At 39.9% G+C, this 23176-nt stretch overlaps 1 protein-coding gene across 3 annotated transcripts in view; it reads right to left on the bottom strand.

The window, feature by feature from the left end:
* The window catches only part of CFAP43 (cilia and flagella associated protein 43), a 93486-nt gene that overhangs the window by 58479 nt on the left and 11831 nt on the right, over positions 1–23176 (bottom strand). For all 3 annotated transcript variants that reach the window (XM_075209188.1, XM_075209189.1, XM_075209190.1), the window contains exons 6-11: positions 18031–18187; positions 15754–15827; positions 10181–10312; positions 1966–2082; positions 1003–1083; positions 655–803 (exon numbers count right to left, since the gene is read on the bottom strand). In XM_075209188.1, coding sequence (XP_075065289.1) covers positions 655–803; positions 1003–1083; positions 1966–2082; positions 10181–10312; positions 15754–15827; positions 18031–18187 — 710 coding nt within the window. The remainder of the gene's footprint in view (positions 1–654; positions 804–1002; positions 1084–1965; positions 2083–10180; positions 10313–15753; positions 15828–18030; positions 18188–23176) is intronic.

The following is a 23176-nucleotide window of genomic DNA, read 5'->3' on the forward strand; positions in this document are numbered from 1 at the left end:
CCCCCTGGATGCTCGAGGCCCCTGGGCTGTAGCCCAGTTAGCCCTATGGTTAATCCGGCCCTGCATCTAATATACCAAAGGATAAATCAAAATAAGAAAAACTGATCATTTTTATACAGTGAAATCTACCCTGCTCGAACTTTAAATGCTGCAATAGACAAGGGGGACATTTATGAAAACTCTTCTGCAGCTAGGTATGTAGAAAAAATGGTGTTGCCTATAGCAACCAATCAGAGCCTAGCCGTCATGTTTCTTGTAGTTTAGAAAATGAAGGCAGACATTGCAATAGTTATGGGCAACATCATCTTTTCTACAAAGTTACCTGTAGAACAGTTTTGTCCTGCATGGTATATAACAGTGGTGGAACTACCTCCACTGCAGGAGACTGCGGCTGCTACAGGTCCCAGAGGTATGCAGGGGAGATACGGCAATGCCAGACCACCCTCCCAAAGCCCCCACTCTACTCTTCTGAGCATGTGCAAGGACTGGTGCATGCACTGTAATGCCCCAAAATGGAGCAAAGTTGGGGCCAGGGGAGGGGCTGCTCAGGCATCGCTGAACCCTCCCCTAAATTCTGTTATGGGACACGGTATAGTATGGAAAGAAATTGGGATGAAATCCTGGTTGTGTCAGTGAAAGGATATAGTAACTCACTGCATGTGTTGCACAGGGACATGATAAAGTCGTTTTCTTTTAACTATTCGAGGAGCTTTAACTTTCACAACATCAATGAAAAAAATGTGTCCGCTGTTGCTTCCAATAGCTACATAATGAGATGATGGGCAGCACGCCATGCAAGTGGCCTAAAGGAAAAAAAAACATTAGGATTATTATGTTGTAAAGTTCATGTGGATGTGGAGAAGAATCAGCATGTCAAGGATACAGTACAATACACTCAAGAGCATCACATGCGCTCTGTACTACAGACTGATCATGGTACAAAGTGGAGTTACACGAGAATAGTAACCCAAATAGCTCTCCTACAGTAAAATGACCAAATACCTGTATATCAAGACACAGAGTGGAGATGTTTGCTCCATCCTCCAGGGACCACAGCTGCACTCTTCCTGACCTTCCCACACTCTAGGAAAATATGCAGATAAATAAAATAAAGATAAGTTTAGATGAATATGTAGGTGCTGCCTAGCCTAACCCATTCAATCTTTGTATTACACAGCTGTCCCTCTCTTTATTCTATATAATGTCAGCTTTGCATTACAACCTAGCTTTCAATTCATAACAAGTCCATCTAATAACCCCCTTGTACATTTTGGAAATGACATAGGTCATAATTAAAGAAATTTGTTTATACAAAAGTACCTAATACTTGTTAAACGATAATACATAATAGTTGACACTCTCCTTGTCACAATCTTGCATGAAATTGCTCTGCACATGCCCAGAAAGTGGGCACACACATATGCACCTATGGAGAGTTGCGCAATTTTGGCGCTGCGTCTGTAGTGGTGGAACGGGGGGGGGGGGGGGGGGGGGGGAAGGTATGTTCTAATGTTGACCAAGTACAGTAAAGGTGTGTTTACAGAAATTCAGCTAATGAAGACCTGCCAAAATACACGTGTACGACCCTTTTAAAATGTAACTTCTGCACCTGATATAGGCAAGGTGCAAATATTCGCTGATGATTGAGACTTATCATAAACCAGGCACATATGCCGCTGAGGCAGAGGTGGACGCATCTCGAGATGTGTACAGCCTTCCACATAGGCAGAAACACTCTAGTTTTCTGTGCTCTTTTTTAAGAGTAATTTACTCCCATTTTGTAGCCAACTCTTCATCAGCCTCAATATGGCTCAACAATTCTAAAATTGAAAATGAAATTAGCATGCGCAATATATCAGTACAACCTGTTATTACATGGGCATTGAAGAGATATTACATATTAATCCTAGGGGATGACATTTGTATTGCATTGTTGGCTACAAGAAAAGGAAAAGAATTGCTCACCAAGCAGTGATTGTTTCCATTTGTCAAAAGGTCTGCAGCGATTAATTCCTTATCATACGCATTTAATATTTTAAACGGGTCTCCAGACTTTTTGTGTGGATATATAAATACAGAACCCTAAAACAAAAACAGTTAATGACAGTGAAAGGCAATATTTGCTATGTGTACCATTACATTACACGTGGGACATAGAGACGACAAATAGTGACAAATGTATGGTCGATTTTTATGAACAATAAAACAACAGCAATGTTGAGAACTGACAGATAGTTTTGAAGCAAAATGCTCACTTTGCACTTTATGTTGAGAGGCCAATCAGACATATCTTTGCTATTGCTCTATGTGCAAGGAGTTTAATGTGATCTAACCCTCCTCTACACTTTCCTATCAACCTTCTAAATCATTGCTCTGTTAAATACATATTGTTTAGTTTATTAAAGAAAATGCAGTAACCTTGCATGATTGTATTTTTTCTGTTCAGAGAAAAATCTCAGATAATAAACATTTTTACATAACACCTCTCTAGCAGTCCACCTTCTAACTGGGATACAAGGATGCTTGCTGGACTGCTGTATATTAAGGTTTTAAATAAAGTAGTTTTGACATTACTATACAGTATAGGAAAGCCTTTGTACTTATCAGGCACATTCCACATTTTAAAAATGTCACAATGAATGCCTCGCACCATCCCTTATCTGAGCTGTGGGTGCCCCTTTCTTGGAGCTCCATTCTGCTGTGCTGTCTTGCTCCCCATAAAGGGGTGGGTCACAGCAGTGCTTTGCATTAGGCCTGTAGAAGGCCTCTTTATCAAAGTCCAACTGATTTCGGCAGTAACTAATAGTTTTTATCGCCACATATCGCAGGAATAAAAAGTATAGTTTTGCCACCAATTATGAAAGTTATCCTTGCGCAACAGCACCAGCGAAAAGTGCCGAGACATTTCTCCCCAAGAGTAACATTTGCTGCTGCCTTACCATTGTGGTTCTCTTCCTTGTCTTTGAAGGGCTTACAGTGTTTCAGCACCTTCGACAGTGGCGGTGACTGAGAAATCTGAGAGCTGGGCTGTGAAAACACTGTTAAAGTGAGTAGCAAAGCAGTTTTGCCAGCTTTTCAAGACCAGGCTCAGACCCAAACTTGTAATTTTTTTTAGGCTCTCTGAGCAAAAAGAATCTTGAATCATTGGACTGCATCAAAATGCTTGGTCACACATGGCAATAGGTTTGCACAACTTTTTCTTTGATTGATTGATCTTGGACAAAATGCTTTCACCTGACAACCTCTGGATGTCCCTGGTTTGTATGCACACTAAATAAGTGATAACAGCCACTAGACTATAAACTAGAAAGAGCTGCACACCATCTGGAGGTGTGGACCTGAAGGTTAGACAAACCGTTGCAAAACCAGAAACAAAGAGTTTGATGTATGACTTTGAATTAACATTGATGGGGTGTTGTATGGTGTAGGCAAGCAGGATGTTCAGACAATTTTTGATCATAGTGTTAGATACAGTGAACATGTAATGCAACATATTTATCTTTCATGCCGAGAGCCTCTCAATTGCCTTCTTCAGGTTGCCATAGGTGCCTTTGCCTTTTCAGCAGAAACATAACATAATGCATACACTCAGTGGAGGTTTATGATCTGATCTGCCAGCGAGGTTAGATCATATTCAACCTGATCTCAGTTCAAAAATGTGATCAGTAGTGTAAGACACAGTAATTTTGTATGGCGCATCTTTGTTGTGCATTTTTCATTTCCTTCCTGCTTGTGACTCTCAGGTGAGACCTCACTCCAGAGTCATTGGCACTGTCAGTGCCTTGCCTACGGACCTGGATTGTGTGATATTGGGAAACTTGTTGGGTTCCTGTGAGCCAAGCTGGGCTCTGATATCTACATTCCTGATCAACGCATTCCACAGTAGGAGTTAACTTTACATAAGATAAAAATCTAAACTTTTCACCTCTTGTTAAATTGACACTTTTCACCTACTCCATAGAGTTTTATGGAGACAGCAATACTTGGCAAAATCGAGGTTAGCACCAGAGGAACTTTGATAAATCTACTGAAGTGAAAAATAAGCCTTTTGCTGGCAAAGGGTGATGCTTCTCTCCCACCCACTAATAAACAGACCCCTTACAATGTAATTACATTGGTGCCTAAAGTGGTACAATGATGAGTCAGGATATTGGATAGGGTACTCTTTGTGGTTTACTCTGATTTGGCTATCCTTTAGGGAGGTCCAATTTCAATAGTGCAGAGGAAGGGGGTTCCTATGGTAAAACTCCCACATTTCTGTTAAAGTTAAGATAAAATCAATTTTTACAAACATGTTTTTAAAAGGTGTAATTCTTCTCCTGTGGTCTTTTTATATTAAAGTTACCTGAATCTGTTGAACATGTTATCTGTTCTATACTGTTTTCAGGAACCAGATATGCTTATGAGCATGGCCTAATTAAGATTTATGGGGGTCTCTGGGCTAGCAACTTGTGGGGACCCCCTACCACAGTAATTTACCTAAAGGAGCACTCCTGGCTAAAGACAAATTTTAACTGAGCTGCTAATCTCCTTAGTGTTACTGGGCAGCACGGTTGCTTAGTGGTTAGCACTTCTGCCTCACAGCACTGGGGTCATAAGTTCAATTCCCAACCATGGCCTTATCTGTGTGGAGTTTGTATGTTCTTCCCATGTTTGTGTGGGGGTGCTCCGGTTTCCTCTCACACTGCAAAAACATACTGGTAGGTTAATAGGCTGCTATTAAAAATTTACATTAGTTTCTCTCGGTCTGTGTGTGTGTATGTTAGGGGATTTAGATTGTAAGCTCCAATGGGGCAGGGACTGATGTGAATGAGTTATCTGTACAGCGCTGTGGAATTAGTGGCGCTATATAAATAAATAGATGATGATGAATGTACCAATAGGAGCTTGCTATTTTCTAGTCCATGCAGTCACCCCCTTATTTTGTTGTCCACTAATGTTGCTGTTCTGGGGGTAGGAGACCAACTAGTTTGTAGTGATACTACTGTGTGGGGGCTCTAGGGCTAGTGCCCAGGTTGTCCCTCCTATAATCTGGCTATATTTAGAAGGGTGATGCTTCTCTTGCATCACTTAGTGGCAACATTAAGCTAGAGCTTGTGTCATTATTTTCATAGAGTCCTAGGTAGCAGAATGTTTTGTCCTATATCAAAACCACTTTTGTTGTGTGAGTGGCTATAGCTATGATAGAGAGGTGAAGAAATATATTAAAAGTTATTAAAAGAGAGCTTAAGTAGAAACTCTGGTCAGTACATTTAACTTTTAGGCTTCAAATATGAATAGATCTATTTTTGGTTTTAGATTTGACTGTATTAAACGGTAAGCTAATTGCGCATTTGCATGAATTTTCAAATATGCTAGACCACAATTTATTAGTGCAGGCCTGCTTAGTTACACTGTACTGGAAGATCTAATTTTAAGGCAAAGTGGGCTGCTGTAGATGAAGACCACACTAACGTTGTCACTGCTGTTTTTCAGCAGTGAGTGGACTAGACATGTCAACATCATGGGTCTATAAAGTTTAACAACACAGGGCCTGATTCATTAAGGAAAGTTAAGTAAAAAATTGAGTAAGTAGTCTCCTGGGCAAACCCATGTTACAATGCAAGGGGTGCACATTAGTGTTCTCTTTTTTTCACATAAGTAAAATACTGTCTGTTTTCTCATATAGATTACAAATACTTGATAGCTTATATGTACACTGAAATTTAAAGTTGATATTTGTGTGCTACATGGAAAAACAGACCGTATTTAACTTATGCACCCCTTGCATTGTAACATGGTTTTGCCTAGGAAACTACTTTCTCAATTTTTTACTTAACTTTCCTTACTGAATCATGCCCATAGACACCAGTCCTGCATTAATTTTGGCAGACTAGCTTAGAATCTTATGTAGATGGCTCAGAAACTTTCTACAAAGATGGCTACGCAAAAAGCAAGTCAGGTCCATGTGAACCCTCCTTATGTTCAGCATGAACCAAGCATAAGATTGGTGTAGGAAGGAGGGTTTTGGATTCTTAGAGCACTGGGCTGATTTCTCGGTCAGTTGCCATCTTTATCGTCGTGATGGATTGCACCTGAATGAGGAGGGGGCTGCAGTGCTAGGGGAGAGGATGGTTAGAAGGTTGGAGGAGATTTTAAACTAGGCTCCGGGTGGGAGGGGCAAGCAAGTATTTATGGGATAGACATTGAGAGTAGTAAGGAGGAATTTAACAAGAGTAAAGGGGGTGGAGAGGGGGGAAAGGGATGCATAGCCGATAAGGAGCGGCCCTTTTTAAAGCAAAAAGAAATACCTAAGGGAGGCAATAGACTTAAGTGTATGCTTGCAAATGCAAGAAGCCTGACAGGTAAAATGGGGGAGTTAGAACTAGTAGCAATGAATGAGCAGTATGATATTATAGGTATTACTGAGACCTGGTGGGATGATACACATGACTGGGCAGTCAACTTGGAAGGCTATTCTCTCTTCAGGAGGGATAGGGTAAATAAAAGGGGAGGAGGAGTATGTCTTTATATTAAGCCAGAATTAAAACCAAGTATTCAGGAAGTTATATACGAGAATATTGGTGATAATATAGAGGCATTGTGGGTGGAAATATCCAGCGGAGGAAAAAGTTCAGAGAAGTTGCTGATAGGGATATGCTATAAACCGCCAGATATTAGTACGATTGAGGAAGCCCAACTTCTACAGCAAATTGAAAAGGCTACACAACTAGGTCAAATTTTAATTATGGGGGATTTTAATTATCCGGACATTGATTGGAGTACTGAGACCTGCGGTACAGCGAGGGGAAATAGGTTTCTGAGCACGCTAAAAGACCATTACATGTCCCAATTAGTTGAGGAACCAACTAGGAACCGGACTATACTGGACCTAGTAATAACAAACAATGTAGACGTAATATCAAAATTTTCAAGTAAAGGAGCACTTGGGAAACAGTGATCATAATATGGTCTCATTTGAAATTAGTTTCCAGAAACAACAGTATAAGGGATCAACTAGGACTTTAAACTTTAAAAAGGCAAATTTTAATATGCTAAAGGAGTCTATAAAGAGCATAGACTGGGACAAAGCCTTTGAAGGAAAAAATACGGAAGAAATGTGGGCTGTCTTTAAAATGTTGTTGAAAACATACACGTATAAGTTCATTCCTATAGGAAATAAATGTAAAAGAATTAAGTCTAAACCAATGTGGCTAAATAAAAAGGTAAGGGAAGAAATGCAAAGGAAGAAGCGTGCATTTAAATTGTTTAAGTCTGAAGGGTCAGAGGAGTCCTTCCATAGGTACAAGGAATGTAATAAAACATGCAAAAAGGAAATTACATTGGCTAAATTAGAAAATGAAAGGCACGTTGCAAAAGAAAGTAAGACAAACCCCAAAAAGTTTTTTAAGTATATAAATGGCAAAAGGATTAAAAAAGATAATATAGGACCACTAAGAAGTGAGATGGGTGAATTGATAAATGATACTAAGGAAAAAGCAGAGATATTAAACACGTTCTTTTCTTTAGTATTTACCAGAGAGGAACAAATGGCAGGAGTAATACATAAAAATGGAAATGAAACCATGCCATTAATTAATACTTGGTTGTCAGAGGAAGAAGTCCGAAGGCGACTGAAGAATATTAAGATAAATAAAGCTCCAGGTCCAGATGGCATACACCCAAGGGTCCTTATGAAATTAAACTCGGAAATAGCTAGACCGCTATTCTTAATTTTCAGAGATTCAATCTCATCAGGCTCAGTACCAAGGGATTGGCGAATAGCAGATGTGGTGCCGTTGTTTAAAAAGGGGACGAGATCACAACCAGAGAATTATAGACCTGTAAGCCTGACATCAATAGTGGGGAAACTACTGGAAGGTATTTTAAGGGACAGTATTCAGGATTACTTGGTACGCAATAAAATTATTAGTGGGAATCAACATGGATTTGTGAGGGATAGGTCATGTCAAACTAATCTAATTAGTTTCTACGAGGAAGTTAGTGGGAACTTAGACCAGGGCAGGACAGTAGATGTGGTCTACTTAGATTTTGCAAAGGCCTTTGATACAGTGCCACACAAGAGGTTGGTTTACAAAATAAGGGAACTGGGTCTAGAAATCAAAATTTGTACTTAGATCCAAAAACTGGTTAGAGAATAGGGAACAGAGAGTTGTGATAAATGGAACATTTTCTAATTGGTCAAAGGTCTTAAGTGGAGTTCCTCAAGGTTCCATGCTGGGACCACTCCTTTTTAATATATTTATTAATGACCTTGGTGATGGTTTAGAGAGTAAAGTTTCTATTTTTGCAGATGACACTAAACTCTGTAAGGTAATAAAATCAGAGCAAGATGTAGCTTCTCTACAGAGGGACTTAAATAAACTGGAGGATTGGGCGGCTAAATGGAATATGAGGTTTAACACAGATAAATGTAAGGTTATGCATTCAGGGATCAAAAACAAGAACGCAATCTATAAATTAAATGGAATTAATTTGGGAGAATCTATAATAGAAAAGGATTTGGGAGTGCTCGTAGACAGTAGACTTAGCAATAGTGCTCAATGTCAAGCAGCAGCTGCAAGGGCAAACAAAGTATTGGCATGCATAAAAAGGGGCATAGATGCAAGGGAAGACAGTGTAATTTTGCCACTGTATAAATCATTGGTAAGACCTCATCTTGAATATGCAGTACAGTTCTGGGCACCACTCTATAAAAAAGATAATTTGGAACTAGAAAGGGTTCAGAGAAGGGCGACAAAATTGATAAAGGGTATGGAGTCATTAAGTTATGAGGAAAGGTTAGCCAGTTTAGGCATGTTTACTTTAGAAAAGAGGCGTCTAAGGGGAGATATGATTACTATGTACAAATACATTAGGGGTCAATACAGAGAGCTTTCATGGGAACTTTTTACCCCAAGGACCATACACAGGACAAGTGGTCATTCCCTAAGGTTAGAGGAGAGGAAATTTCACAACCAGCAAAGGAAGGGGTTCTTTACAGTAAGGGCAGTCAAGATATGGAATTCATTGCCAGGGAAGGTTGTGATGGCAGATTCAATAGATATGTTTAAGAAAGGGTTAGACAAATTTTTAGCGGAAAGGTGTATCCAGGGATACGACCGTTAATTTAAAATAAAGGATAGTAGTGGATATAGGGTAAAAATTGGATTGCAATATTGAGTCTGGGGGGATTTTCAAAATTGAAACAGATGGGCGGTTGCCTACTCTGGATTAATTACAAATATAAGTGCAGGATCGCAGGAGATCCAAAATAGGTTGAACTTGATGGTGTCTTTTTTCAACCTCATCAACTATGTTACTATGTTACTATAAGTCTTGACTGTTGTTCTGGTAATCGGATAATTATAAAGGCTTTTATGGAAAGCTGTACATAGTATTGTAAATTATAGTCAAGACCCTCTGACTTCAAGACACAAAGGTTTCCATCATTAAAATCCTGTTGCTTGATCCGCAAACCTTTGCTTTGGGTCTACTTCTGCAAACATCAGACCTGGAATCAATGTAAGCCTTCTTTGATGCCACTGGTATGCTTTATGATCATCTAGATCATCACACTTTTACTGAGAATGTTCTGTGTAATCTTCTACAAGGTTTCAGATTAAATTATTGCTCAGAATTCTACAGTTGTTCAGTTAACTGAATGGAAAGACATGTATAGGTATGAACCTGATTATTACCCTGTCTCTCATATTAAAAAACACCTCTGAACTTTTTGGCAACTGTGTCTGGTACACACATCTCCCTTTAAGAAAAAGAAGACACACTAGTCTGGTCACTGGTGTTTATCAGGAGGAAATAGCCCACATGTCACAATGTGCTGTAGAAGTGAGAGGTGGTTTCTTGAATTCCTGCTTGATAATTATATCAGTATATTAGTGAATAGTGTTTTCCTGACATGTTATTCAGGGTAATGTAAGAAAAAAGAGGAGGAATGGACCAACATACTGTTAAATAAATATATAATTTACATAAAGAGCACACAGTGATAATTTGGTGAAAGGATTTGTAAACTAATAGCAAAATTTTCATAGAAGAACTAATTGAAAGAACTGATGTAAATCAGTCACCACTTACTACTGGACAATAATTTGGATGTACCAGTAAATCTCAAATAGAATAGAGTTCACAGTCATCAAAATTAGACATAGTATGTAAAACTATAAACTATGAATCTTACTTTATTTGTTGCAATGGAAAGCATCTTGTAATCTGGAGAAAAACTGATGCTCTCAATAGGTTCCTTTGCATTCCAGCATTCTTCAAGTTTAATCTCTGAACCCTTAATGGAACAGGACCACAAAATTCCATCCTGGATGGAGAAATAGGGAAGAATAAATTCATTGTAAAGGATGTTATTGGTTGAATAAAATATAGCATAATTTTAATTTAGAAATTATTGTCATACCTATACCTTGTTGTTTAAAACATGAGAAAACAGAAAAAGAGCATTACTTGTTCATGCCACTACTGAAAGCAACAGTGGCTAAAGCCAACTTTATTTTTATACAAGTAGAATGCATGCTGAATCTATCTCTCCTATCTTTGTTATATAGAATGTCACTTACATAGGAAAGAGCTGAGTATGAAATAATATGTACCAGCACTGCCTAAAAAAGTGGACATTTTACACAAGAACACATTCATCAGGACACAACTCTAAATCCAGCTTTCTGACAGGACATAAACGTGCCGAAAGCTGGCCACACTAATGGATGACAAAATCGAACAAAGTTGGACATTCAGCAGTCAGGTCAAGTCATTGGATCACATAGGACTCAATCAGTGCAGTTGGGATTGCGTGTTACTGGTTTTAATATTTAACATTGTTCATCACATAAACCATCACGGGTTCCACTTGTTTGTAATATTGAGGCAACCAATCAACCAATATATAGAGTATCTAAATTAAATCAAATATATATGGAAATAGATTAACATTAGCACATATACAGATAAACCTCCTTTACATAAAATAATTTAAAAATCAAGATTTTAAAATCAGGTTCAAATCAAGACCAAGAAAATTTATAATCAATGTAAATACAATGGGCCTGATTCATTAAGGTAAGCAATTAAGGAAAAACCATGTTGCATTGGAGGGGGAAGTAAATTTAAAATGTGATGACAGGCATCCCGTCTGAGGGCCCAGAGATCTCAAAACAACGTCATGGCCCTGAAGTCTCCCTCCGGCTTACCTATTTACCGTCCCGACCAGATAGGGCGAGAGTTTCAGAAATTTTATTCTTCACTGTATAACCTGGATGCTCAGAATCCCAGGAGAGCCCCTCCTGCGGATACAATAGCAGCTTTCTTGAGGCAAGCGAACCTCCCTAACCCTTTCCAGCAGCCTAATCCAACAACTAAATGAGGAGATTACTTCGGAGGAAATACTGGCAGTTATCAAGGCCCAAAAGACCTCCAAGGCCCCAGGACCTGATGGCTTTTCAGCAGCCTACTATAAAAGATTTTCCCAGACCTTGGTTCCTCACCTCCGCTCCCTGTTCAATGCTGTCTTACATGGCGAACCTTTCCCGAAATCAATGTTAGAGGCGCGTATTGTAGTTATACATAAGGAGGGAAAAGACCCTAGCGACTGTGCAAGCTACCGTCCCATTTCCCTTCTCAATGTAGACATTAAGTTATATGCAAAGATCCTGGCTACCCGTCTGAATGGAGTCCTTCCGGGTCTAATCCACTATGATCAAGTGGGTTTCATCCCAGGTCGCCAGGCCAGGGATAATACTCGCCGTGCGATTGACCTTGTTCAAATCATCAATCAAAGGTGCCTCCCGGCCATGATGCTCTCACTGGATGCCGAGAAGGCGTTCGATCGCATCTCTTGGGATTTTATGACCCTAGCTTTGAAGGCGTACGGCTTCACGGCTGAATTCCTGACCGGGGTATCGGCCCTCTATAACTCTCCCTCAGCTAGGGTTCTGGTTAATGGGTCTCTTTCCGACCCTCTTTCCCTCTCCAACGGGACGAGGCAGGGCTGCCCCCTTTCGCCCTTAATTTTTGCCCTAGTGATAGAACCCTTGGCGGCGATGATCAGACAGTCAACGTCAATCTCAGGTGTGACAGTGGGACCGCGGGAATTCAAGGTATCTCTCTTCGCGGATGACATACTTCTTTCTCTGACAAATCCTCAGGAGTCTTTACCTGCCCTATATAAACTTATGGATGAATATGGCCTCCTGTCTGGCTATAAAATTAATTTTGTTAAATCCGAGGCCATGCTCCTCCATGCTTCCCCTTCCCTTAGGTCCAGTTTACAGACTAATTTTGCACTACGCTGGCAGGTCAATAAGATCAAATATCTTGGAGTTTATATCACCTCATCCTATGAGAAATTGTATCGGGAAAATTTCCCCCCCCTTCTGTCAAAAATCAAACAGGACTTAGAGACTTGGAAGAGCTACATCATATCGTGGCTGGGGAGGATTATTGCTATTAAGATGAACTTGGTCCCTAAGCTTCTGTATCTTTTCCAGACTCTTCCAGTGAGGGTTCCCGACTCTGTGTTTAGGGATTTGCATTCCTCCTTTCTAAAGTTTATATGGCGTGCCAAGCCCCCTAGAATTTCGATAGCAGTGCTTAAGAAGCCCAGGGCCCGAGGAGGCAGGGGATTTCCAGACATTAAATTGTATTATTTGGCATCCCACTTGACCCAGGTGGCGGTAACTTATGCGCCTTATCAGTCCATAGCCTGGGTGGACCTGGAGACCCACTATGTTGGGGTCCCCTCCATGGCATCACTCTGGGGTTTGGCTAATATAGATAGGCCACCAGCAGCTTCCTCTCTCCAATCTCTTAAATTCTGCTTATCCCTCTGGGACTCATGTCGGGTCAAATATAAATTGTCCTCCCCTATTTCACCTCTGACTCCCCTTTGGGGCAACCCACACTTCCCTCCTGGCAACTCAACCCAACAATTTAAAAACTGGATAAAGGCGGGATTACGGGTGGTCTCGGACTTGGTGGTTAATCAAACTTGGGCTTCTATGTCTGAACTTCATCATAAATTTGAACCGTTATGTCCGCTCTTTTTTGAGTACTTCCAGGTCCGACACTACGCCATGTCTTTGCCCCCCCAGGAGGCTCTTCGGGCCCCGACCTCCTTCGAGTACATGTGTTTACATTCACCTCTCACTAAGGGGATGATCTCCCAGATCTATAATTGGCTCATAGATTATACCTTTGATACTCCAGGCCGACATGAGCGGGAATGGGAAAATGACTTGGGTCCTCCTCCAGACGACTTATGCTGGGAGGAGGTCAGGGAGGGGATTGCCAAGAGCTCGATCTCTACATTAATTAAGGAAACTGCCTATAAAGTGTACTATAGGTGGTACTATACTCCTGATAAGTTGTCTCGAATGTTTCCTACGGCCACTCCGAGCTGCTGGCGGGAATGTGGCCAGAGAGGTACGATGCTACACATATGGTGGACCTGCCCTCGCATAGTTCCTTTCTGGAACATGGTTCTTACACTTATAAACTCTGTGTCAGAACAACAGATAAGTAAGGATCCCTGGTCATTCCTTCTCTCTCGCCCTATACCTGATGAGAGCGCGCCCTCTAACAAGCTTATCTCTCATTTTCTGGCAGCCGCTAAATCCCTAATAGCAAAGCACTGGAAAGACCCTAGGGCTCCCTCTATGCAGGAGTTACGGTCGTACATAGGACATGTCGCAAGCATGGAAAGTATAACGTGCTACCTTCATGATAAATCATATAACTTTGATAAGGTGTGGGCCCCGTGGTACTTTCTAGAAAGCCGTAGCTGCCTTTCCAGTACGGCTCCTCCTCCTGCAGATGGAACATAGCTCTTGGGCCGCCTCTGGACCCCCCAGGCTGGAATTGGTGCGCGGATGGTGAGTAATGTCTGTATGCTACCCCTCTCTCGTGCAGTCATTGTAACTGTGTGCCCTAGCTTTTCCTAGCAATGTTCCAAGTTTGCGTGCCTATTGGTTTATTAGTTATATTGTTGACAATATTTGTGCCTTTCTACCCCCCACCCTCCCTTCCCTTCTCTTTCCCCCACCGATATAAAAGTATAAAACTCAGAGGAAACACTTTGATTATTAATATTTTTCTTGTCCAAAATATTATCTGTACTGTTCCTGTTGTTTCCTCTACAAATAAAGAGTTTAAAAAAAAAAATGTGATGACAGATTTATAGTTTTGGTAGGGCATGTCCTAGATCAACTTTAAATAAGCTATCAAGTATTTGTGTGCTACATGAAAAAACAGGCAGTATTTAACTTATGTGCAAAATAATAAACTCATTTGCACCCGTTGCATTGCAACATGGTTTTGTCTACAAAACTTGAGTAAGAAAACTTAAAAATTAAATTTTTTAATTATTTTCTTAACTTTCCTTAATGAATCAGGGTCAATGTCATTACAGTCTTTGTTTGTGTAATGGCCAAGCGTCTGAATACATTTGTGTGTATATATATATATATATCTATAATATAAATGCTTAGTGGCGTGTGTTAGTCTGTGTGTGGAAAAAATAAAACCAAGCTGCAGCGCCACCTGCTGGGTGGAGTTATACACTGACCTACTAAATTCTTAGTGTGTGTGTGGGAAAAAAAAATCAGAAAGGGCTGAAATTTGGTATACTAAGATGTTTTTAATTTGTTAATTTAATTTGTTAATTGTTAAAAGTGTTTATAAAGATTTAAAAAAAAAATATATATATATTTCTTGAAGGAGAAGTGACAGTTGGGAGTGGTTGGTGGTTGCCGGGGGTGACAGTGGGGAGTGGTTGGTGGTTGAGGCCTGGGCTATGGCCCAAATGCATGACAAGAACCTTTTTAACACCTTAAGTAGCTTCATTTGACTAGAATGCATGAGTATCATGCACGGGTTAACTTGTATATATATCTATCTATCTATCTATCTCTATATATATATATATATATATATATATATATATATATATATATATATATATATATATACACATACACCCACACACACACACACACACACACACACACACACACCAGGGATGTGAGATAACCCTATATCATCATCATCAGTCATCATCAGCATTGCTTTAAGCATATCTTACTTAAGATAGCTGCAGCTCTACATACTACGTAAAAGAAGTACACCTACAATTTTTACGTACATTACGTCCAACTCTACATGAACTCCACATTGTAGGCCAATAAAAATGTAAATTAGTATACAAAGCATTTCTGGAACAATGCACTACTGAGTGCCCTGCTAAAATGCAAATATGGGAACCGCTGCACTAGTAAATGGATTCAAACACCACCACTATAACATATACAGTATGTATACATCAGGTCTCATTTGCAAATTTTAAAATCATATATTATTTGTTTTTCTTAATACTTTTTGATGCATATATACCTACACACACTGGAGGCACCCATTTTTTAGTCTGAACCAATATAAATTTTAGTCATGAAGAGCCTATATGATGCCACTGGTCACTAGTAAATGTACAGGGTGCATTCTCATGAATATTTATCCAGACTCTAAATGGTAGATGCTATTGAAGTTTCTGACTCAATAAGCGAACTTAAATGTTTGTATTCTGTTGCCAAAATGATATACCCAGCAAGTCACTTCTTTAAACAGAGGTGAAATTCAGTTGATGTTGTATAAATTTTATAATGTTTGAGCCAATGTAAATGCAAGTACATTAGTGATCTGACAATTAAATAGGTTGTAGTAATTTTGTAACTCATCTATTAAATATGCTCTTACATTTCCAGCTATATAGAGTCCATCTCTATAAAGCGCCATAGTCTGTATGCTTCCCCCAGGTCTTGGTGACTGTTCTGGAGAAAAACAGTGTATCTGTTAGAGAACAGGGTGTCATATAAAACATCAGTTGTATAAATAATACAACAGAACACTGGTACTTTGATCATGGAGATTAATGAAATAAATAGTATAGTATAGTATAGTATAGGAATCTAGTTAGCATATTCATGCAGATTTTGAACTAGGAATGCACTAAATTCAGGATTTGGCTGAAGGCAAAAAGTTGTTTGGCAATATTTAGGGATTTCTGTATATTTAGCATTCAGATTTGCAGAGTACAAAAGTTAGCAATATGAAAAGTTCAGCATACCTATATGAAATATAAAATACACAGATCTCCACTAAATGCAATAAGAAAATTTGCTTTAACCTTGAAATCTGTTAAGTGCCAAAACATACAAAGCATGGCTGCAGATATATTGGAAAACCAATTAAGGGCCTGATGCTGATTTGTCCCTACATCCATTTTGTAGCATACAATATGCATTTCTGTACTGCGCATGCGCATAAAAAGGGATACGCATAAGTCCATATGCAGATTTGGATGCATCTTACATTATTATTCTTTTTTTAAAAGGCGCCACAAAAAATTGCAGTGAGGAAGTAGAGCATAAAACAAAGTCGTAGAGGACCAACAGGTATAGTACTGGACATACAGAATGTGCATAAGGCAAGGTATATAACAGATCTTGTGAAGAACATGGAGGAGCAAAAGACAACGACACACTGTCGGATGGGGTGGAAGCAGACAAAAAGAGATGAGAAAGAAGGATCCTGCTCGTCACTACTTACAATCTAATTTATATTCTAATCAATATTGCCTTGTTTGCGACTCGTTCTGATTAGAGAGGCAGTGCGGAGGGGAGGGGTAGGCAAGCGTAGGCCGAGTACAGTAAAGATGAGTTCACATGATTGCAATATAATCAGAGGTGGATGCAGATAAAATGTATCAATGAATACAATGAATCAATGTAGTTCATTGCAACTAGATCCCACGGAGGGTTTAGCTGCTAAAGGCAAATCAAAGTGGCTTTCTCACACTCTGACCAATCAAAGTGAAGCCATTCTGAATTGGTTAGTTCTTAATAAGCCTCCTGGCTTGTCAGTCACATCAAGTCTCCTGGATTTGCTTTTTCTTCTGTTTGGATTAAAAGCCTGAAGAAAGAAGAGGATCCCAGGGGATTTAGGTGATTAATAAATTGGTAAACAAAGGATTGGGGGAGTCTGTATTTAAATAAAGGACTTTATTATGGTGTATGGTTTATTTGTAATTATATTTTTGTAAGTGGCACTACAGGTTCCAGTGATCCCTGGAAGCCAGGGCATGCTGAAGTTTGTAGTTCTACAAGTGCCAGCATGCTCTGGTAGCCATAGGTATGCTGACACGTCTATGGCTTAGTTTATGGCTGCAAGGCTTGCTGGAACCAGAAGTGCCACATAGACAAAAATAGTGACACTATTACCTCAACACCCACCAGCAGGGAGGAGGCCCGTGCTTTCAGCATGGGGCTGTTTTTTCTTTCAGAATTCAGCTTGTGCTAAACCAAATGCTGTTCATCTTCCAGAATTGCTACAACCAACCCAGGCCATGAGTGCTGGTCCTTAGGTAACTTTTGTGTGTGCTAAGATGATGATGCCTTAGCATGGATTGTAGAGGGCAGGTAAGGGGAAGGGCAGGTAAGGGGAAGGCCAGATAGCAGTACCTGCAGTAGTCACGGTGGGAGAAAATGAGAGAATGGATCCAGGCTTTGGCAACTTCCTAACAAGGAACTGAATGCACAGAGAGAAACTGAGGGCAGAGTCGAGGATGACACCAAGGGAATGAGTTTATGGTACTGTTGAGAATGTGAGGAGGGGGGTAGTAACAAGATGATGAACTCATTTTGGATATCTTGAACTTTAAGCCACATTGGGGCATCCAAGTAGAGATGGCGGAGAGGTGGCTGGACACAGAATAAAAGAGGAGAGAGGTCAGGGAAGGAGAGGTAGATATGGATGTCATATGCATAGAGGTTGTAGTGAAGGCCAAGGGAGCGGATTAGTTCACAGAGAGAAGAGGTATAAAGAGAGAAATGCAGAGGGCTGAGTATAGCGTAGAATGTAGCAGAAGTAGAGATACTGAAGGTGCAAGGGTTCAGGAAGGTAGTAGGCCGACCAGAAGAGAACAGAAGAGTGAAGAACATTAAATAGAAACAAGAGAAATATTACATATTTTACCAGCTATTTGCTGCTCTGTAAGGCTAAGAACAGTAATCTTCTGTGTCTCCGGGTTAATGGACAGCAGACGTCCTCCTTTACAGCCCACATACAAGTCTGATGATGAACTCCAGCAATGAGTATTGGGTTTAACAACTGGTTTTCTTTGTTCTTTTGGCTTGAATGCAAAAAGGAAATCAATATATTAAATTGTACATGTTACACATTTTAAGAAAAATGTATGGACTACACTGATGTCTATTTCAGCTTAAAAGAAGTGCAAGTGTCAGTAACTGAAAATAAAGATATATTTTGAGGTATAACAGTTATGTTTGTTTACATTAGTAGGATCTATTGTAAAACTAGCTAAATATATACCAGATGTTGGTAAAGACATCCTGTTTTTATTTTTTGTGCTGAAATTACAAAGTAATTAAAAGCAACAACCATTTTGCTACAAAGTCCTCCCCTCTCCTTTCCCCCTAATATGTGGATATGTATATGACTTTGTTTGTACATATTTGGAAACTTTTTAGTGCTATTTCCATCGCAATAACTAGAACTGCACTAAAGATCTGCATGTAAAAAAAAACAGAAGCATCTCAGTATCCGGGGAATTGAAAAGGAAAGCAGAGGATGGACATGATGAAGACATACAACCTGAGTATTCTGAATAAAGACTGTTTAAGGAAATGATCGGGTTAGTACACAGCACAAGATGATAAAAGGTTTATCATCCCTCTTGAATAAAACATTGAAGCAATTAATAGATTTGGAATCCTGAGAAAAATTCTTAATTGACTCCAAAGATTTGTAAAGTTTTCAAAACAAGAAAAAGAAAATTGGTTTTAACCAAACTAGTTCCAAAACACTCTGAAACATCTTATGTATGAAACAGTTTTAAAATGTCCTTTTGTATAGCATGACCCATACTTATTTATTTTAGTTACTCATTTACTGAGCCCCAGTACTATGGAAGTATCTTTAGATGTCCTTAAAAAACTTGACCAATTTTGGACAACCCTGAATTTATGTCTTGCCCCAACATTAGGTCAAGGTCTCTCTCCTGTAGCTTCCACATTTACCCCAGACTATGAGGTTTATGACAAGTCGGTGCATTGTTATAACAGCACTTGTAGTTGTTATGAAGTCTGGTCACATAGCAGGTCCCATAATATCTTAATTTGAGGCAGCTAAGATTAGAGCTACTTAAATAAATTTAAGTGCTTTAACAAATAGAGCTTTAATAAATCTGTGGCTTGGACACATATATAAAAGTATGTATACTGTGGCAAGCTGTCTACCTGCCATTGTCAGTCACCTCCCATCAAATCATTGTTTTTAGTACTCTAGCAAGTTATTCAGAGGTGGGTTCAGTGCTTCCAGGATCTCCCTACTTCCAGCACTTGTTATCTTGTGATTTGCTCTGACTGATCATGGATGGGCCAGATTAATGAATAGAATCTGGGTAGTTTTATACAACCGTATACAGATTTACAGTTTATGTTACTATACAATGGATGGGTTAGGTCAGATTGGACGGCTCACAACTGTAGCAATGCCTCTAATGAAATCAATATTTTCACATATTATACTTTGGTCTAAAACATACAAATGGTACAGAGAGGATATTAAATAGAATCATCAGTTACAAAGAAAGGAAAAATGAGAGTTTTAGGGAGTGCCGTTTGTCAAAGACAGGGAGAATAAATCAAATATTGGACAGTATTACAATTTGACGTATTGAAGCTCTTTATCTCTGCATAAGATGTCTTCTTCATTCTTACTATTTTTATTTCTTAAAATCCCAACATAAAATTCTTTAAAAAAAAACTCTCAGTCCTACTTATGGATTCAGCTAACAGTGGAGGATCCAAAGGACTGCACCATAAATGCTACATAGGGGGTACACATAACAGTGGGGTTGGCTAAAAAGAGAACCAGGCACTTATTCATGTTATTTTATTTGTCTTATACTGTAATAAATACTGTATATACTCGAGTATAAGCCTACTTTTTCAGCACATTTTTTATGCTGGAAAAAGCCCCCCTCGGCTTATACTCGAGTGAGTGCCTGTTCTCCGGTCCCTCAGCTCTTATCTTAAGTGGAAGTTAAGGGCTGAAGAAAATTTCTCCCTCCCTACCAGGCACAGAGGATAGTAAACACAGGGGGACATATCCAGAGCTCCTCGTCAATGAGAAAGAAATGCAAGATGTGTGTACTGTCCTAAAGACAGCCTAGTAGGATAAGGGGGCGCAGTACCTGGGGTGAGCAGTTTATCTAGTAATTATTAATAACAAACATATCCTCTCCAATATTTTCCAAATTGTGGCATCTGCTATCCCATGTGAACGCTATATACACTATATATACACAATATATACACCTTACTAATATGGTTGCTGATTTTTTGATACATTTGGAGACATTTTGGGAGCCTGAGTTTATTAAAAGAAGCAAGTCATTTCCCACCCTAGGCTTATACTCGAGTCAATAAGTTTTCCCAGTTTTTTGTGGTAAAATTAGGTGCCTCGGCTTATATTCGGGTCGACTTATACTCGAGTATATACGGTACCTGTTGCCTCTTAATGGTGGCTGTATGCTGTGTACACACAATCATTGTACCTGCGTGGGAACAAAGCTTGTCGCAGTTTTGACACAAACAGGGGTTAAAATATAATAGATGAATTGTTGTAACTCATAGTGTGCAAGGGGTTAATATAGCTAAGCTGTCTCACATGACCATGTGCCCTATTCTAGTACACTACTATGGCCAGTGTCCAAAAATGGATTCTCACACTTAGCTTGATGGGATGGCGCTTTCACAGCCTGAGAAAAGATGGTTATGACATAACTCCAAAGGTGTTAGCAGGTCTAAAATCCTTTTGAAGTCCTAAGTGGGAAACTAGCTGTAAAGTCCAAAGTGTCCTATATAGTAATATAGGTAAAAAAAGTACATAAAAGAAATCATAGTGTTCATAATGCATACTGGCATCAATGTCTTCATGTATGTATAATCAGTCAAGATAATAATAATAATAATAATAATAATAATAATAATAATAATATTCTGTCTCTGTGCTCTTAAAGAATTCATGTGCTAATTCAGCTTGGTCATATATAGCAGTACAGAAATGAAATACACAGTATTATTTGGTTAATGATAATTTATCTTAAATTCAAATTTGATATAAATGTGTAGGGAGAACTGAGGAGGTCATGCAAAGTGCTAGCTTTAAAAATAACTCTTGGGGTATATGTAACAAACTGCGGGTTTGAAAAATTGGAGATGTTGCCTATGCAACCAATCAAATTCTAGTTATCATTTATTTAGTACATTCTACAAAATGACAGATAGAATCTGATTGGTTGCTACAGGCAACATCTCCACCCTTTCAAACCCGCAGTTTATTAAATATGCCCCATGGTGTAGGCAGTTTGGACAAAGATAGTGACAGTATAATTTTTAGGTTTTTTTTCTAATAATTATTTGAAAAACCAGGTAGTCTTGTGGTGATTAACACTTTGTCACATACACATCATGCAGGCACAAGTGAGTGCTGTTTGTGATATAAAACTATAATGTCCACCTTTGTTCCTTGACCTCATAACTATGTAGGATGTTGTAGAATGTACTGTTATTTGGTATTGCTATTTTCTGGAGAATTAGATGAGAACTTGTTGGTGAAAATATTTGAAGTTGCAGCAAATGGGTAAAAGTAAATATAGGAAGAATCATTGAAAAGTGTATTTTTCCATTTTTTCGCATGATTTTAGCCATAGAATAAAAGTATATATACTCTAGAATTCTACCAAAAAGCCTTTTCTGTTGTACAAAAAAATAATATAAATGTATTTGTGTAAACTAAGGAATAAAAAAATAATTCTTAGCTAAATTGCCAGGTCACGAACACACAAATATTGGTCTGGTCATTAAGATTTGAAAACCAAAAAACTTCTCACTCTTTCCTCCTCCCTTGGACTCACTCAGTGGACCTTCTCCCCTACCCACTGTCTTGGTCACTCCCTCGACCTTGTCTTCTCTCACCTCTGTGATCTCTCTGACTTCTCCAACTCTCCCTTCCCACTCTCCGACCACCATCTCCTCTCCTTTTCTCTGTCCTCCTCCCCTTCTCCCACCTCGCCTAAAGCCACCCTCACCAGGCGCAACCTTGACGCCAATGACCCCATCTCCTTCTCCGCCTCTCTAGAAACTCTCCTATCACCCCTTCCCTCTCTGGCCTGCCCTGATCAGACGTCCTGTCTCTACAACCAATCCCTCACTACTGCCCTGGACACCGTCGCCCCGGCCTCTTCTATCCGCCGTCGTCGCCTTACTCCCCAACCCTGGCACTCCAAACTCACCCGCTCCCTCCAAAAGTGCTCTCGCACAGCTGAACGCCTCTGGAGGAAATCTCGTTCCCTGGCTGATTTCCTTCACTTCAAATTCATCCTCTCCTCTTTCTGCTCTGCCCTGTCCCTCGCTAAACAATCCTTCTTCAAGTCGCTCATCTCTTCTCAGTCCTCCAACCCGCGCCGCCTCTTTGCCACATTCAACTCCCTCCTCTCCCCCCCCCCCCTCCCACTGTCCTGCCTTCCCTCTCGGTGTCTGACTTCGCCTCCTTTTTCTCTTCCAAAATTGAAGCCATCAGATGCAACATCTCCTCCTCCCACCCCTCTCCCCCCAACCCCACCGCTTCACCAAGGGTCACTACTCCATACTCATCCTCCTTGACCTCTCCGTGGCCTTCGACACCGTGGACCACCCCCTCCTACTGCAAACTCTTCTCTCACTCAGCCTCTCTGGCTCTGTCCATGCCTGGTTCACCTCATACCTTGCTAATCGCTCCTTCTCCGTATCCACGTCTGGTTCTTCCTCCACCCCCTCCCCTCTCCCCGTTGAAGTCCCTCAGGGCTCTGTTCTTGGCCCTTTACTCTTTTCGCGCTATACTTCCTCTCTTGGGGCTCTCATCTCCTCGTTCGGTCTTCAGTATCACCTATATGCTGATGATATTCAACTCTACATCTCTTCTCCTGATCTTTCCTCCTCCCTCCTCTCTCATGTAACTGACTGCCTCTCAGCCATCTCCTCCTGGATGTCCTCTCGCTTTCTTAAAATTAACATCTCCAAAACCGAACTCATTGTCTTTCCCCCACCCAGACTCC

This window comes from Mixophyes fleayi, chromosome 4 (assembly GCF_038048845.1).
Source record: "Mixophyes fleayi isolate aMixFle1 chromosome 4, aMixFle1.hap1, whole genome shotgun sequence".
Classification (NCBI taxonomy): Eukaryota; Metazoa; Chordata; class Amphibia; order Anura; family Limnodynastidae; genus Mixophyes; species Mixophyes fleayi.